A 17,943-nucleotide genomic window follows, 5' to 3' on the forward strand; every position below is an offset into this window, starting at 1 on the left:
TGTCTGCACACTTACACAAACTGAAAGCACCCAAACCAGTAAGTTTGTGGTCTGTCTGCCCCTTTGTCGCCCCTTTGTCCCCCCCACTAGCATTGTGCACCTGAAACACTTGTGTTAGTGGCACGTTATAGAATGCCCAACCAATTTACCCATTCCCTTTCCCCTCCCCTAATCCACTCCCCTTATGTCAATGTCTACTGTGTTCATTCTAGCAAGAAATGTTCTCTAGTATGGCTGTTGAGTTGTTACATGCCTCCACCTCTCTCCCCCTTCCCTCCAACCCTCACTGCTTGTCACGCACTTGGATATTGTCAGTTTGTTTTGCATGTACCCCCCTCCCCTCCCTGCTTTCCCCCACTGTCTGTTAACGCACTTGAATTAGCAGAAATTACGTCAGGCCTAGTATGCTTATTATTATTGTATATCATTCGGAATTTTCCAAGGCCTTATGAATGATTGTATCCCATGTTCCCCTCCCGTCTTGGAGCGATTTGAAGCACTCGTTTTGTGCCTAAGCGCTTTATAAATAAAAAATACCAATACCAATATATCTGTTTAAGGTACGCATTGAGGTGAAATGGTGCTTGGTGACCTAAGAGGGGTAGGAGTTCCATTTGTAGTATACGAGTAGTTGTCCCGGATTGATTGTCCTACCCATGACAAGACTGACAGTCTGCATCCTTGGTTCTAGGTTCCCTCTGATTGGTAGAGAGTCACATATTATCTCTACAAAAGAATAAATACACATACATGGTAAATGAAAGTGGCATAGCATTCTTTATGTGCTTCTTTTATGATTATAAACAGGCAATATATTTCAAATGTTGCCAAATGTCTTACCACAGTTGCAGAAAAGTTTGGCTATAGCTTTCACCACCGAAACCCAAGTTTGCAAGCCATGAGTGAGGGGTGACGACGTCAGGGCAAATGGGATTGTCATTGGAGGCAGGGAGAAAGAGGACTCCTGTATTTGAAGAGGGTACGACGTTCGTCCATCGCTGGTTCTTTTTCACTGAGATATTTGCCGCTGAGTTTTTGCCGTAAAAACTCATAGAAAAATATGGGGGGGCAGGGTTGGGTAAAGGGATACAAGGGTTAGAAGATGTGGGGAATAGGTTGTAAATAGCTGGGAAGGGGAGGCAAGGGGGCACCCCCCCAAAAAAACTTGATGAGTTTTTGCGGCAAAACATCGGTGGCAAAAAACTGGAATGACATAGAACCTTGAAGAGTTTAGCAAGAGGCAGCATAGACCCATCTAGTGCTGGATGGCGGTTGGGCAGTTGGTTATGTGTTCGGAGATTCCAAGGGTGTAGGAGGGGAAGGAGAAGAACATCTGTGTACCGTCAGCGAAGAGGTGAAAGTTAAAGCCAAAGGAGGAAAGGAATTTGCACAGGGAGGATGGGTATAGTATGAAGAGAAGTTGACCTAGGACTGTTTTATTTGCAACACCCACGGAAAGGTTTTCTGTGAGAATCTAATGGAGTCCCATGGGATGGAGAAGGATCAGTCAGGGACATTATTAGTACACTCAGTCATGTATGTTGTCCTTGAAGCCAATAAGGGAAAGAGTTGGAAGGGTTCTACGATGAAATAACAAATAAAAAAATAATGACACTGAAAATGGGCAAAATGTGGGAGAGGATGGGAGAAATAGAAGGGCGGATAAACTGTCCCTAAATCTGGTGAGCTTACTGGAGAAGTGTGGAACAAAGTCATTGGTGGACAGAGAGAAGGAAATGGAGTAGTTCTTGGGGGAGGGATCATAGCCTCTAGGGGCATGGATAGTTAGCGACGGTGGGAGTGGAGAGAGGAAGCAAGATTAGTAGGTTCTTTGTTCATTCATCAGCAGTTTTTCCGCTGCACTTTTTGCTGAAAATCTTTGCCCAACAAAATCATCATTTTTTTTTATTTATTTGGGGGACTCCCCCAACCCCACCCTCCCCTATTATTTATTCCCTATACACCACCCCACCCTACCTATTATATGCCCCCCCCCCAATAATTTTCGATTTTTTTTTCGGCAAAACACTTTCAGCAAAAAGTGCTGCAAAAACGGGCGATGAATGAATGTTGTGCCGATTAGTATAATAGGAGGATTTGGCTGAATGGAGAGTTGTGGTCCGGGTCAGTAGAAAGTCTGTGTACGCAGTGAGAAGAGCAGGGATTGGTCTCTGCATCAGTGGCATGATCAGCAATGCATTGTGGTCCTCAGCAGGTGGATGGCTGGGGAGATCCATGGGTGAGGATGCAGGGGGGGGGGGCGGAGGTGAAGGAAAAGGCAGGGTAGTGCTCAATGAAAGGAGTAGACCGCTCAGGACTGAATTTGGTTAAAGGTGAGTTCAATAAAGTCAGCAAGTAGAGGAGAGGGTGCTTGGAGCCAGATGTTGACTTGGTCTAATCAGGGGACCCTGCAGTCAGGCTTTAATTTTCATTTGGTGATAGATGAGAATGGGGGATGTGAGTGTGGTAGAGGAATAGAGATGGTGAAGTGAATGAGAGAGTGGTCAGAGGAGGAAAGGTCAATTGTCATAGCGCAGGAGACCAGGGCAGAAAGTAGGAATATGAGATAGTGAGAGCTGTCTTGGGTGTGGCTGGGAAAGTTATGTGGTTGATTAGTGAGTTGTCACAGAGAGTGGGGTCATGTATGAGCTGTTGGGTCTTAATCATAATGAAGAGGTTGAGCACACCAAATATGATGGCAGGACCATCAACTAGGAGTGCTTTGAATAAGAGCTCAGAGAAGAGGTTGAGGCTTCCTGGTGAGTGGTAGATTAAGAGCATAGTAAGACAGGTGGGAAAGAGGAGATGAACCAAGATACGCTCAAAGGAGGAGAGAGTAAAATTGGAGCAGAAAAGGGATACCAGTGGTGTGTCTTGCTGATCATGAGACCAACGCTACCGCCTATTTTGGAGAGACGAGGAGAGTGAGAGAAAAAGGTAAAGTCAATTTAAAGGGTGGCCAGGGTGGTAGTGTCATGGGTGGGAGTTCAGGTTTAAGTGATTGCCATCACTAAGCAATTGGGGTAATGGGAATCAAAAGAGTTCATGAGAAAGTAGGATTTTTTGCAGTGGGGTTGGTCATTCCAGTGACCCATGCTGAGGTCAGCAGGGGGGAGCAGAGTTAGAGGGATTCATTGCTGGAGTAGATGAAGGAAAAACCCGTAAGGTAGATGAAGCTGAAATGAGTTAGATGGGAGAGAGAGGAGTGGCTGAGGGGCGTTTAGCAGGAGAGTGAGTAATGGGGATGGCAGGCCAGGGAGAATGGAAGGAAGGAAGAGAGGGCTTAAGGGGGAAGCCACAGAGGAACAGGATTGATAGGGTCTTGTTAGGCAAGGAGTGATGGTGAGTGTGTCGGGGGTATCAGTGGGACCTAGGCAGGCAGACAGTGCAATTTAACAATCATAGGATCCTAGGCAACTAAACAGTGCAACATAAACAACTAAACAGTGATATTTAAAGAAATCACAGGGTCTTAGGCAACCAAACAATGCAATTTAGAAAAATCATAGGGCATGATCGTAATTCACTACAGCCCTTCTCCTTTATCATGGACCTTTGTCCAAGTCCTTCTCCTTCTACATAGTCCTTCATCATAGTCATTTTCCTTTGTCATAGCCCTTCATTAAAATCTTTCATCAGAGCCCTTCTTCATCGTAGTCCTTTGTCCAGGAAAATGTCTTTTGTTTCATCATAAAACCTCATTATACCTCTCGGCTTCATAGTGTTTCATTAAATTCCTTTCATAGTCCTTCTCCTTCATCATAGTCCTTCATCATAGTCATTCTCCCTTGTCTTAGCCCTTCTTCATTGACAAGTCCTTCTCTCTTTCCAAAGTCCTTCACTGTCCTTCATCATAGTCCTTTACCAAAGTTATTTTAATTCATCATAACCCTTTGCACAAACACTCAAACACTGTTCTTAGCCTGAACTGGAGGTATGGCCCTCAAATAATCAGAGCTTCCTAACTGCTGTGTTTTCATGCATGTTGATAGCCTATTTCCATGGGCATTGCTCATAAAGTGGTGCTGGGTCCTGGTACAGCAGACTATTCTCATCTTGCTGCAAATGATAATTTCAAGGAGGTCATGCCCTGTTACACATGGACACATGTTTTACGTATGTCTGTATTCTGTTTCAGAAAGGTATAGCCCGACTTTCTGGTCCTACAGTGAACATACTGTTAGGAGTTACACTGAATAAACCAACTGAATGCAGTTGGTTTATGGCCGCAGGTACCCGGGGCATGAAGGCATGTTTTAACATTATTGATGATTCTATGCTGGATCGTACAGAGATCAAAAGCATTTTATAAGCCTCCATAGCAGGCTGTGTAAGCACCAGGCTTCGTGCATCAGCTGCCGATTGAAAATATTTGAAGTATTTAATCAGACGGCAGAGGTTAACAGCTCATTTAATAACAGCGACCCGATGACTGGCCCTTCAATATGCATGTTCTTTTGCGATATGACTGTTTTTTATGAGGACAACACTACTTCATGCCTATGCATGTAAAATGCATTGAACAACCTAAAATGCCAAGCCTGAATACTTGCTTGCTTTTGGAGGCAGAGATTCTTGTTCATCATTGGAGTACTGTACATGCTGCACCCCAACCTCTACACACAAACACTGCTTGAACACAGCATTGCAATTTTAGTACTGTGCAAATGTGCTTATGTGCACAGACCACTCACTGTACAAACTCGCACAATATCTATAAGCTGGGACAATACTTGCACGGCATATGTACACTTTGAGTACTGTGCAAGTATTGTCACACACTCTGATTGCACACACGTTATGCACTTTGAGTATTTTGTCAGTAACTCTACACTCAAAAAGTAATTGCCAGAAATTAATGCACTTTTAGTGCATTACAAACGGTTGTACACTCATCTTCAGTGCTGTGCAAGTACTCTGCACACATGCTTTCAGTTTTGAACAAACACCTGTGGCTCCAACTTATTACCGTGGTTTATTATCATAAGCTCACCTATTGTTGTCAGACCTGATCTTCACAGGTGAGTTTGTGTAATGAGAGACACCACATGAACTCACACACTTTCAACACACAAGGGATGCTGGCTTACACAAAGGTTTTTCCAAACATCTTGTGTAAATTATGTAAACGAGACTGGAACACTTCAGTCACACAGAACCTTGAGGGTTAGATCAAATCAAAAACATCTATTTTGAATATAGCACATCCATAAAACAGGAATAGGTGTCCTGAGTGCACAATTCATTTTACAAATTTAGGGAAACCGTCCCATAGTACAATTTCTTTTTTTTTCTTCTTTTTTTACAAGCCATATTGCCATTTGTAATCAGAGGACGTTGTGGAAAATGGTTGGATGGTCGTTACTTACCTATGTCCGAGGGCCTAAATCAATTTGTCAGTTGGGACAATTCTTTGTAAAAGTGCAGAGAAGATTTAAGATGTTCGCTGACTTATGACATAGTAAGAAGCCCTTGTATCATCAGAGAAGGGAGTGGCAAAAAATAGCAAAAATAAAATGCTGAATGCGCATTTTTTGTGCATTCGGAATAGTAGAACATTTCGAATCACATAATGGCGAACAAGGGGAGCAGGGGTTGTCGGGGTGCCCCCGCTGCCCTAGTTCGGCATTATGGGCTTCAGGGGTTGCGGGGTGTCCCCCTTACATTGTATAAAAAGCAGGGGGAAAATGTAAAAAAGAAGCATGCAACATTTTCGAAGCAAGAAGATGTCAGCTTCGCACTTTTGGGACTCGGGCATTTCGGCAGCAGATGTTTCACATAGATCCTCAGAGACTCTATAAGAATAGGTTTGATTTTTAACAACATGTTCAGATGGAAGCCTTAAATGTTTCTGAAGGAGGATAGTGCTCACATGTTCTTTAGCCGACGGTGTGATTTCTGATGCCATAAAGAGATCTTTGTTCAGTAATTACTACAAATGCTAATGTGTATACAACATAATAAAAGAAAAGCAATATTCCTTACCGTATAAAGGATTGCCATAGATCACTGCTTCTTCACCTGTTTAAAAAAGAAAGACAAATCAATTACAATAATGTAAACATTTTACAGAGAAGGCCTTCTCCCACTCACATACAATCAATGTCAGGGGTAGCTAATCCATTTGACTATGATATACAATATGTTTATAGTTTACAGTATATTACACAGCAGCCATCAAAGGACAGAAACAAGTGGTTTTACTGAAAGTCTGTTGCTGGCAAGGGATAATCGTTCTCTTACTAGCCAGTCCGATAGCTCAGTGACCTAATTACTTGCTGTTCATCCTTCTGAGAATGTGAGAATTAGCACCACTGAATTGGGTAATAGTGATTGATAGAAAGGTCACAGTTTTCAAGATCGTCTGATGTCCTCTGCAAATAAGGTTCAATGGTCGACATTGTGTGAGAAAGTTGTTTGTGACAGATTAGAGGCAGATGGAAATTGAGAAAGAGGAGTATTTGAAATGTTGGTAGTGAAAATGAAAATTAAAAAGTGATTAAGGATGAAATGGATTTATAGCAGAAAGGGAAAGAAAGTGTTGATGAAGAAAGTTGGTCATTCATGAGATTGAAATAGAAGAGGAGATAGAAATTCTGACCGGGTTAAGACTGAAAAGTTTTCCACAGTAAGAAAGAGGAGAAAAAAATCTTCTGGATCTGAACAGAGCGCTGCAGGGAAAGAATGCAGGAAAGATGTGATGCCAGTGAGGACAGTATGACACCTCTGAGTCCATTGATACTCAATAGATGTGCTGTGCTTGTCAAGGACAATACCACATTGGTTGCTTTTCTTTCTGGTACAGACCTAGAGAACTTTCTAGATGCTGTTTTGGCGTCTAGTGCACCTGAAGTTTTATAATGGTTGTCTCTCTTTTCTCTTTAGAGTTTCTTTTTATGGCCCTTAAATTGTGTCATTTAATACTAGAGTTATGACAAGTTCAATGAAAAGCAGCAAAGTAATGCAGTTTTATGCTGCAGTGAAGCGTGACATAATCCGGTATCAAGAATGTGGAATTCCTAATAGAGGTGCCTGTAAGACATGGGAAACTCAATTGCAATGTATGAAGTCCTTTTGGTCTGGTTCCAATGAGAATAAAAACTGTTTATTATTTTTGAAAATCCCCAAAAATATTGTTGGACCATACATGGAAATTCTAGAAGCTGGGGAGAGTATAGAGCTGGAGTTTGTATGTATGGGGAAATCTTTATATTTCGTGAATGTGTAGGCACCTCCTGAAAATCATGACACATCTGGGTTGTCCGAAGATTAATTACCAGAAACGGCCTTTTTTAATTTGGAGATTTTAATACTTGTTTGGTAGCTTCCAATCAGGAGAAAAATGTTATTCCTGGTATAAGTGCTGCAACAAGGAAGTATTGTATTGATTTTCTTTCTATTTCTAAGGGCCTGTACATGGTTCACTGTAGGATGCTATGAGGGTCTTTTAATGATCATTATACCATCACTACTACTTCTGTTGTTTCAAAAGTAAAAACACATGGCAAAGGTATATGGACACCTTCTGTCAAATTATTGCATAATGAATCTATAAAGGCAGTTTTTATCAGAGGGAAACAAGATTGGCTTGCAACTGTGACAGAATGGTAGAAAAATGTGAAGATGCAAATATGCACATTTTTCATCTCTGCTGGAATAAATGAATCCGGTCTTGAAAAAGATGCTTTAATATGCTAAGAACGGACAACACTATATGTATAAACTAGGGGTATATCATCCAAACACTGAATAGCTGACCCATGCATTCAGCCAAAGCCAAACAATAAGCAAATAGGTGTTTACTTTAAGAAAAACGGTTCCAGCACATGATAAACATCACTTCACATGAGAAGAATCAGGACACCCTATTGTACGTCTTCTTATGTTTATTTTATTGTGCTCAAAGATCATAATTAAGTTTATAAAAAGAAGAACAATTTGAGTTTACTCACTTGTATTGGACTAACTGAAAATATTATGCTGCAATGTAAAATGCATTACCTTTTAAAGTCTTCGAAAGCTTCTTCGCCGGATTGTAACAGGCAAAAGTGCAGGGAGAGACACGCTCTGAGAGTTTTACCAAGGCTGGAACGCTAGGAATTCCAACTCTCCTTATGTTCTCATCCTTCTTGTTCTTTCGTCTGCTTTGATATGGTCAATCATGCCAACCTTATAAATCGGATCCGTGATACCCTTGGCATCACAGACCTGGCTCTGGACTGGTTGACCTCCTCCTTCTCTGACCAACATTCCCAGGTTCAACTGGGGCCTTTTCTTTCCTCCATCTCGCTCTCCAGCTGTGGTGTCCCTCAAGGCTCTATCCTCTCGCCATGGCTTTTCAACATCTACCTTACCCCTATAGTCCATTTGATCTCCGCCTACTTCTTGGACTTCCAGTGTTATGCAGACAACATGCAGCTCTCCTTCAAGCTTCCCACCACTGCGTCCTCTTCTTCCTCTCTCATTCCTGACTGTCTGTCTGCTACTGAAGTATGGTGCACTGCTAACGATCTCTGCCTTAATGCCAGTAAGGCTGAGATCCTTCTCATTGGGACCCCAGCTCACTCCTTCCCTCCTACACTGAGGGCGCTCTCCATGGGCCCTCTCCCCTCACCCTCCTGTGAGGCAAAAAACCTTGGTCTCATCCCGACTCCTCTCTCTCCTTCCCTCCTCACATCACAGAACTTGCCAAGAAGGCCCACTTTCAGCAGGACCTCCTCAGAGGCATTCTCCCATACCTCACCTTCCCCCAGAAACTCAATGTCTCCAGAGCTCTGGTACTCTCCAGGCTGGACTATTGCAACAGCCTCTTCCTCAATCTGCCTAACTCCTCCCTTTGCCCCCTTCAACTAATCCAGAATAGGACTGCAGGATTTATCCTTGGCCTCAGGCCCAGGGACCGCATCTCTCCAGCCCTAATATCTCTCCACTGGCTCGAGGTTGCTGCGAGGATGAAGTTCAAGAACTTCTGCATCATCCACATGGCTTTCTAGGGCCTGGGACCCCGCTACATCCAACTTTCTCTCCCTAAATATCTCTAGCCCCAACTCTCTGCAGATCAGATGCTTTTCCAAGCAGAGAGTGGGGGATAGATCTCTCTCCTCCACAGCTGCCTCCCTCTGGAATGGCCTCCCTGCTCCTCTCATACTTGAGCCGGATCTCCTTAAATTACATAACCTTGTCAAGACCCACCTTTTCTCTTCCTACTTCCCTCTCCGCCTCTCATGCTAATGTCCCACTTGCCTAAGACTCCAGTCACTCTCCTACCCCATTAATGGTCTCATACACTTCAATGGAGTTGCAGACCTCCCCTATCACTGGTCACGTTGACTTCTATGGAGTCTCGACCCTACCTCATCATTGGTCTCATTCATGTCAGTAGAGTCACTCTCCTATGCCATAATCGGTCTTGTACACTGGAGTTGCACTCCTTACTTATCACTGATCACGTTGACTTCAATGGAGCCCCATTCCTTCTCCATTAGTGCCGCCATTCAAGTTGCAACCCATCACTGGTCACACTGATTTTGTGGGAGTTCGTCTCGTTTGCCATGAATGCCCTCATTCAAGTTCCACCGCACACCCGGCCCCCCACCATGGGTCCCTTTCTCTTCAATGGAGCTCCACTCTTTCCCCTCACTCGCTTCATTCCCTTGGCACTTGTCCAGCTGGCCTCCCCTTGGCACTTGCATAACCCTTAGGCCCTTCTGCCCTGACCGGCACGTCCCACTCCCCTCTTCTCTGCACTTCTTGTTACTGCAATTACACGATCCGAATGACACAATGCCAAGTAGGACCGTTTTTGATTTCCTTCATCTCTGTTCCACCACCCTTTTTTTTCTTGTTACGCCTTAAAACACCTCTTGCTGTATAGGCGCATTATAAATACCCAATGAATAAAAAAATGAAGAATGCAGTGCTGTGATCCTCTAATCTAACACTTGTAAATCTACACCACGGATCCTTAGATTGCAGGCAAGAAGTTAGAAAAGGTAAATGCTTGCGATTGATTACATTGCTAAAGAGGACCAGTATTTTGGGCTTTTCCACACTGCTGAAAAGTGTTTCCTAAAATGGGGGCCTCATGAACTTGAAAAAAAAAAAAAAAATATATATATATATATATATATATATATATATATATATATATATATATATATATATATATATATATATTTCTATTCCTGGTGAAAATGTCTCACAGTGCAGGTCTTAAAAAGGTAGACAAAGCATGTGTATAGTGTATTCATTTTACAGCACTGTATATTTCTGTTCATGATAAATATATCTCGGAGTGCAGGGATTAAAGTGTATTCATTTTTCTTGTATAATTGCATTGCTGAAAACATGTCTTGGAGTGCAGGGTTTAAGAAAAGGCAGAGGATGAATGTGTTAAGCATATTCATTTTTAGGTACAATTGCATTGCTGGAAAGGTTTGCATCAATAATTAATGTTTAATTTACAGAAAGGACTTTACACTGTTGTGTAAGTTGGTTGGTGAGTTCTTTTAGGTTTGGGCAAATGCTGTGTGACCTCTATGTCTTGGCAATGGAGTATAATTACTAACACCTACATGAAATTGAGGGGTACATTATCTATTTGAGACTTGAATCTTACATTGTTTGCCTAAGAAAATGTCTAGAATCTGCCATACTTATAAAGCATACTTATAAAGCATTGTACAAGCATTGTACAGCTAAATAAAACCCCTGCAACAACGGCCATACAAACACACCTGGCAAACAAGGACAGCATACATTCTCAGGACGATGAACAATCATGTTGTTTCCAAGAAAATCCTTTAGCTGCTCTGCAAAGAATGCTTGCAAAGACAAGATATTTTCAGCCATAATCACTTTATGATCCTCTGCACACAGAATCACTGGCCGATTACTCCACCAAATGCAGCATAAAAAGGGAAGAAGTCCAACGTGTAGTTAGATCTTGGATATACTGATTTTCGGGAAACCTACCTTATATTTGAATGGCTTACAAGCGGGAAGTGGTAGAGCTTTAATGTTTAAAATGGTGTACGGGTGCAGAAGAAGGAGGCTGACACAAAGGTGGCATGTTTGGGGCTAAAGACTTTTATTAAACAATAAAGCACGAGAAAACCTATCTTTCCCTATTCTTAAGAGGGGTTTCCCTGCACGAACTAAAGAACTAAGGTGGCTCAGGATGTCTGTCAATGAAAAAGTGTCCACCGTCCTGTGTCAAGACAACTTTACTTCTGTCCCTTACACTAGAAACTAAAGAATAAGGCAATACTGTTGTGGTCCCAGGAGAATGAGTCCCTTCTCCTGGGTGATGGTTCCTGGTCGGTTGAAACAGTTCCAGATCTTAGAATAGTCTTGTGTCTCACATGTTATCAGGGGGGAATGGCTCTCTTCCCCTGATTTGTGTACCCTGAGGCCCATGGGCATGTGGCGCATTACAAGAAATAAAATAAATAAATAGTAAAGTTTCACCCAATACTCTCTTGGTGGACCAGGAGATGGCCTCCCTTCTCCTAACGTCCAATCTCTGATAGCCTGGGGGAATAATTCCCTTCCCCAGGCCTGTTGCACCTTATTGCCAGTGAGGATTACCAGGAGAATAGCTCCCTTCTCCTGGTAGCTTATCAGTCTCTTCAACCAGGCAGGAATACTCCCTTCCCCTGGTCTTTTTCATTAGGCTTCACAGCACCCAACTCTGAGTGTTAAGTGGCGCCGCGACCCTGGCTTCTCTTCTTTCTTGACCTGGCACACTTGGTTCACTTCCCTGCCAAGTACTGCCACAAGGAAGATGACTCGTATCACTTTTAGGGTCTTTGACACTTCTTTGGCTCTCAGTGGGTTTATTCTCACCACTGTTGTTGGGGACTCTCCCTTTCAAGTTCCTTTAAGGTACTTCAGGTCCTCAACCCTTCCTTGGTGATCAACAGGCTTCGTTACACCACTGCAATGAGGAGGAGAAGGTTTGGAGGCTTTCTGCCCCTGCAGTGCCACCCAAGAGTTATGGTTGCAAAGGGGCCTAGGGACAACTGCATGCACCCTCTGGGTAAGCCGCCCAGCGTCCCCTCCGGGTCTCCCATGCCACCCTTTACCTTGTTGAGGGTTTCAGCACGTCACTGGGGCTTCCGGGGATGGCAGACATTCCTTTAGACTTTTCCAACGTCTTGCTTTCTCTCCAGCTCTGCAACGGTGTTCCCGGCTACCTTCTGCTTTTCTTCCTCCTCTCAACACTGCTGGGCAATGGCCTGTTCCTGTAGACCTCCCGATCATCAAACGCAGCAGGCTGCTGGCATCCTTGGAGTTCTCTACCTCCGGAACAGCGACGCAGGTTGGTATCCCCGTGTTTGGTGCGCAGCACACATGCTGTCTCCCGTGACTGCCGAGACCTAGTGTTTAGTCCATTGTCGATGTTTATACAATGTTGCCAGCAGTGTCTGGGCCCATTGTATAAGTACTTCTTCTCTTTCACAGGTTTCATTGTTATTGCTCGGTGGGGCCTACTCGTCCCAGTACTTGGATTACCTAGGTTCCTGATGTTCTTCTCTGTCTCAAAACCTTGAGGTATTCTGCCTTATAACAGATACATAGGTCTACTGTCTACAAAGAGGTTACCAGATGAAGGAGAGGTTAGAATATGTGGGGGTGTGATGTTCTAATAAGGGCTGTACCATATGTTAGGCAGAAACCTGTGCAGTTCCCTCTGGGACCACTGCAAAAGATTTAAGACTACAGGTGTTTGGCAGTAAACCCACTTGGTAGCAGTCTGTACCACACAGATTCACTTGATAGCTGTGGCTGAGCAGTCAGACTTCCCTCAAGAAGGGTTAGGCAGTATACAGAGTATTCACAATAGGTCAAAAGAACACAGTAGAACAAGTAAACACTGACCAGAGCTTGGTGTAAAAGAGATATAATTATTTATTTAAAACCACATCTAGAAAAACACACAGGCACTAATGTTAAGCAGTTCAAAAACACGGTCACTAAAAGATATACACTCCCTTAGCAGAATATTAGACAAGTCTTAAGTAAAGCCCCACTTATTTTCAGACAGCGGTGAGTGCTTAACGCAGATGGCACTCTAATAATTCGTTTTAAAAAGGAGAGAAAAGCAGAGTATCATTTGAAACAGATCCCAACACTTTCACAAGAACACCACAAGAGAGGAAGGCGAAGTAAAACCGTGAAGTTAGAGTTCAGAAGGCCGGATCCACTTTAAGAGGATCAGAACGAAATGTGTCCAAGGTCACACGGTTGAAGTGCACAAAAGTCTCGAAAAGGTTCAGAAAGAGTTGGACCAAAAGAAAGGGACCAGTTAGATGGTCAAGGCGGCCAGCCCAGTCCAGAAGGTTAAGGGATTATTATTACCTTGTAGCAATCTTTAGAAAGGGAGGCCTGGCGGACACAGTACCTTAAAGTGGTGAGAATGCTCCAGCGGAGGCAGTTGTTCCTGGCAGCGGATGCAAGTCAGTGCTTCATCCGGGGGAAGAGAGGATCTCGTCGGGGAGGAAGACAGGAGTGCGTTGCACTGCCAGGGAAGAAACCAGCCGCAGAGTTCTCAGGTAAAAGGAGCGGTCCTTTTATTCGCGGTCCAGTGGTAAGTGGCTATCCGGTTGCCGGGGTGCTTGGCACGGGCAATTCGACCACAAGACGTCCTGGGATGCGAGGAAAAGAAGGTAAACTGGTTGTGCCCACCAGTCAGGGGAAGAAGCCTCTCCAGCCGGGAGATCTTCTCTGTCGTCGGGAAGTGGTGAGTCGGTTCCGCAGGGCTCCACCGGTGGTGTCGTCGTGGCAGGTCGGCTCAGCTTCTCCCTCGTCGGATTCTCAGGTCCTGTGGCGACTTCTGAAGTTCCAGTCCCCAAAGCCCTGCTTTTATGCAGCACACCCCCATTCACTCAGCCTAGCTGTCACTCAAACATGCTAAGTGGTGAGCCCGCCGGCTCACCACTTGGGCCAATCACACAAGAGTGCGACTTGAGTTACCAAGGTAACTCAGTCCAGGGTGCCTAAACCCCCTCCCACACCCCCTGTGGTACCCAGACAGAGTGGCACCACTTTTGGAGGCTTCTGTGGAGAAGCCCGCCAAAAGTGGAACAAAGGGCTCGACTTGGGTTGGAGTCACAGAAGAGAACACAAACGCCATTTTAGAATCGAGCCCTGGCAAAAAATACCAACCGGTGAATTAATATTAAATAAATAAACCGGCGGTATGTTCGAGGTTATGAGAATTAAATAATTAAAGTTGGTAGCCTCGAACAATGGGAAAATCCCATAGGGATGTATTCGCGGTCGAATATAAAAAGTAGTATCCACTGCCACCAGCCAAAACTCGACCAGAGGGGACGGAGACGTGCCCCCTCGACTAACAGACCGCGGGGCAATCGAATTGCCCCGACCAGTACATCCACAATATGATGGTTTATACTGGTTTCTTTTCATAATTTGGGACTAGTAAAGCCAATGGTGACTTTACATGCCCTGGGAGACAGAGTCAGTCCCAGGGTATGGAGTCTATGGTGGGGTGTCACTATGACACCCCTGTGTCACTGCACGGAGGGTGCTGTGTAACACACAGTAAAAACACATGAGACCCTATGGAGTAAAGGACCCCATAGCCCATAAAACACATTTACAGTCAAAGGAACACCATAAATCATGTCCAAGAGTGGGAGGAAAATAGTCTCACTCTTGGCTGGAGAAAAAATACAAACTCCAGAAATCCAGCAAAGCTGCTGGGGGGACTCACTAGGTTAGGAAATTCAGCCTAAAGAGAGAATTCTCCCTAACACCGTAGGTGGTTGTACTTATCCCTAGAGGGGCAGCCCCTCCCCATACGATCCTCCCACATTATACCACCCACAGGAGGACTATCGGGTACCTGCCTCACCTCCCTGGCCTCATGGGAAAGGGCTCCCTATCAAGGAGAAGTCATGACATGTAGCTAAAAATTCATCACAATGGGCAAAAAGAATTCTTACATCGGCCAGCATTTCAGACAAAGCCCTTGGTAAACATGTCCATCATGTATGAGTTGCAGGGTATGGACAAACACACACCACACTTACAAAATCTGCATCTAATGGTGCATGTTTGCTATGTTGGCTTGCACAGCCTGCGCTTTAGAATGGTCATTTTGTCAACTCAGGCATTTCCTGTAGAGCCAAGTCTATTTTATCCCAGGTATGGCTTTCTTCTTATGTTTCAGGTTGCAACCAAACACCATGCTTTGCCATGTCGCTTAATAGCCAGTGGCCTGTGAAACTCATGAATGATTTTGCTGTGAGTCAAGACATCTACATTTTCACTGTGAATGCCATTTTCCCAGAACACTGCACCTCAGCTACGCTTGTATGGTACCATTTGATACATTGCAGCCAGCAAGACACGTTAGAGTTAACGAGTCACCCAAATGCACTCCAATAGAGGAATAAAATCCCCTTAAAAGAATTCAGAGTTCACACAGAATTTGTCAACGCAAATTAACTTAAAATGCACATGCTCCAATAGATGTCAATATAGTAAATACAATACTGTTTTAAAACTAAAGGGACTGAATTCAAAACATGTTTTCTTATACAAAATATATTTAAAATGAAGGAAGAAACAAATAAATCAAGGTTCTATTGCGGTATACAACAAAATTAATAGAAAACACCATACATAACAATAATTACATTCATCTTGTCCCATATGACAAGAATTAATGTAGAAAGAGTTCATTAGCATTTTCTCTCATCCCGACGCATTTCAGATAATCATATATCCATTTTCAAGGGAACTAATGCCATATCACGCAGTGACATCAATAGTTCCATCGTAAGGAACCTTGATTGTTGCTCGCAGCATGTTCGCCCGACTTCTTGGAAATGGCTCTAAAAAGAACACCTCTCCAGGTATTCTATGGCCACAACCGTCCAAAGGAAACACCTGTTTAGCGAAAAACTCCCAAGGTAAGTTCTCAGAGAATACCTGCATTTATGAGAATAGGAAACGAGGCATGAATATGGCAAATCACCAGACGGCTGAGACCATAGAATATCTGAAGAGTTGCTCTTTTAAGGGGATTTATTCCTCTATTGCACTGCATTTGGGTTACTCGCTAACAAGTCTTTCTGGCTGCATTATTTTTAAATGTTTCCCTATACACCTATGGCCCATTGCACCTGAAGTGTCCATTTGAAAATGTTGTCATTTTGGCTTTGCCCCCCCACATAGAATATTTCTCATAACTATTTGATACATATCAGGTATGACACGCTCTTCCATGATCATGGCGTTCAGGCGAGGTTCACCATTACCTGAAGCCAATAGGGTCAGCGAAAGATCTTGGTGATTTATAGTTGTAACAAGGAATGCAACAGTTTTTCTGACATCCATATACGCAGAAAGGGTAGTTTTGACTGGAACGTCCATGTAGGAATGGAAGTCCTTGTCCCCAAGAGGGTAGTCATTCCCAGTCAGGTCCCACTTGCCCAGTCCCTTAGGGAGGCACGAGCGTAGTTTGCTCACTTAGTAGCCCCAAAGGGGGTAGCTCCCCTCTGGGGAGAAGGGACACATTGTCCAGATTCATCACACTGGGTGGTGGGGATGTCCCAATCCATCACCACCCGGACTTTGGACTGCAGAGGTTGTTTCTTACCAACACCTAATTGATGTTCTAAGTAAGTAACAGTACCCTGTGCTATCTGGCACTTGGGAGCCTTGATAGTCAAGCCAGCCTTCTGCATGGCTTGAAGCGCCTTTTCCAGATGGGATACATGGTCTTCTGAGATGTCGCTGAATACTGCAATGTTGTCTAAGTAGGCAACACTGAAGTCTTCCAGCCCCAACAAGACCTGGTTCACCATCCTCTGGAAGGTGACAGGGGCATTCTTTGGCCAGAACAGCATAACAGTGAACTGATAATGCCTTTCAGGGGTGGAGAATGTGGACCTCTCTTTTGCTTGCCCAGTCAGACCGACCTGCCAGTACCTTGCCGTGAAGTCGAAGGAACCGTGGCGGATCAGAAGAAGGAGTCAGACACTGTGAGGACATTTCTACTGGTCATTTATTAAATAATGAAAATAAGGCCTATCGTTTCCCTTAAGTGGTTCAATTGACTTTTCTTTGTATTCATAGAATTCTCTCTCTGATAATCTCCACTCTTCTCTTCTTGATTTATGGGCTGTTTGACCCTATTCCAGAGGTATTTGTGCCCCGGTCGTAGAGATCTCTCTTTTAGGTTACTTGGGGTTCTCTTTCTCACATTGATACAGTTCCTCTTTATCAACCTTAAATTCAATGGGGGTCATTACGAGGTTGGAGGTAGCCATGGCGCTATAAGCGCCATGGCTACCCCCTTACCGCATTCCGGGTCCGGGTTCCCGGAATAGGGACTTACCGGGTCATTCCGAACTTGGAGGACCCGGTAAGTCCCCATTCCGGGAACCATTCCCCATTCCCATTTGAGCCCCCATAGGGCTCAATGGGAATGGGGATGGAGCTAATAACGGGCCCGTTATTAGCTCTGAAGTCCCTTAACGGGTCCCTTCCATAACGCCTGGTAAAACCAGGCGTTATGGAAGGGACCCGCTAAGGGACCTCGTAGTAGGGCGGTAAGGGATTACCAGTGCCCTTACCGGTGCCGGTAATCCCTTACTGCCCACCTCGTAATGACCCCCAATGTCTCACCAATTTCACTGGGACTGGATACAGAATAATGAAAAGCGAAAAAAGTTGACATCTATACAAGATCTGGGAATCTCATCGCATGGACTCGATGAAACTCCCAAGTACTTATGCAAATTCCCCTCGCGATACCATCGCAACCAATTTATGAGATTACACTTCAAGCTGTATAAAACCAAAGCAGTACTGATGTTGAGGCGTGATCCCGAAACTGCAGATAATCAATGTAGACACTGTAATAATGCAGTTGAATCAGCCAAATATCTGATAATCGAACGTATA

General features: G+C 44.1%; 1 protein-coding gene across 1 annotated transcript in view; it reads right to left on the minus strand.

Moving 5' to 3' along the window:
* The window catches only part of LOC138514714 (protein NLRC5-like), a 311,017-nt gene that overhangs the window by 245,926 nt on the left and 47,148 nt on the right, over nt 1–17,943 (minus strand). Inside the window, exon 2 of the mRNA XM_069630116.1 lies at nt 5,986–6,021. Within this exon, the coding sequence (XP_069486217.1) occupies nt 5,986–6,021 (36 nt within the window). The remainder of the gene's footprint in view (nt 1–5,985; nt 6,022–17,943) is intronic.

The sequence above is a fragment of the Ambystoma mexicanum genome, chromosome 12, assembly GCF_040938575.1.
Source record: "Ambystoma mexicanum isolate Mex_15411 chromosome 12, UKY_AmexF1_1, whole genome shotgun sequence".
Lineage (NCBI taxonomy): Eukaryota > Metazoa > Chordata > Amphibia > Caudata > Ambystomatidae > Ambystoma > Ambystoma mexicanum.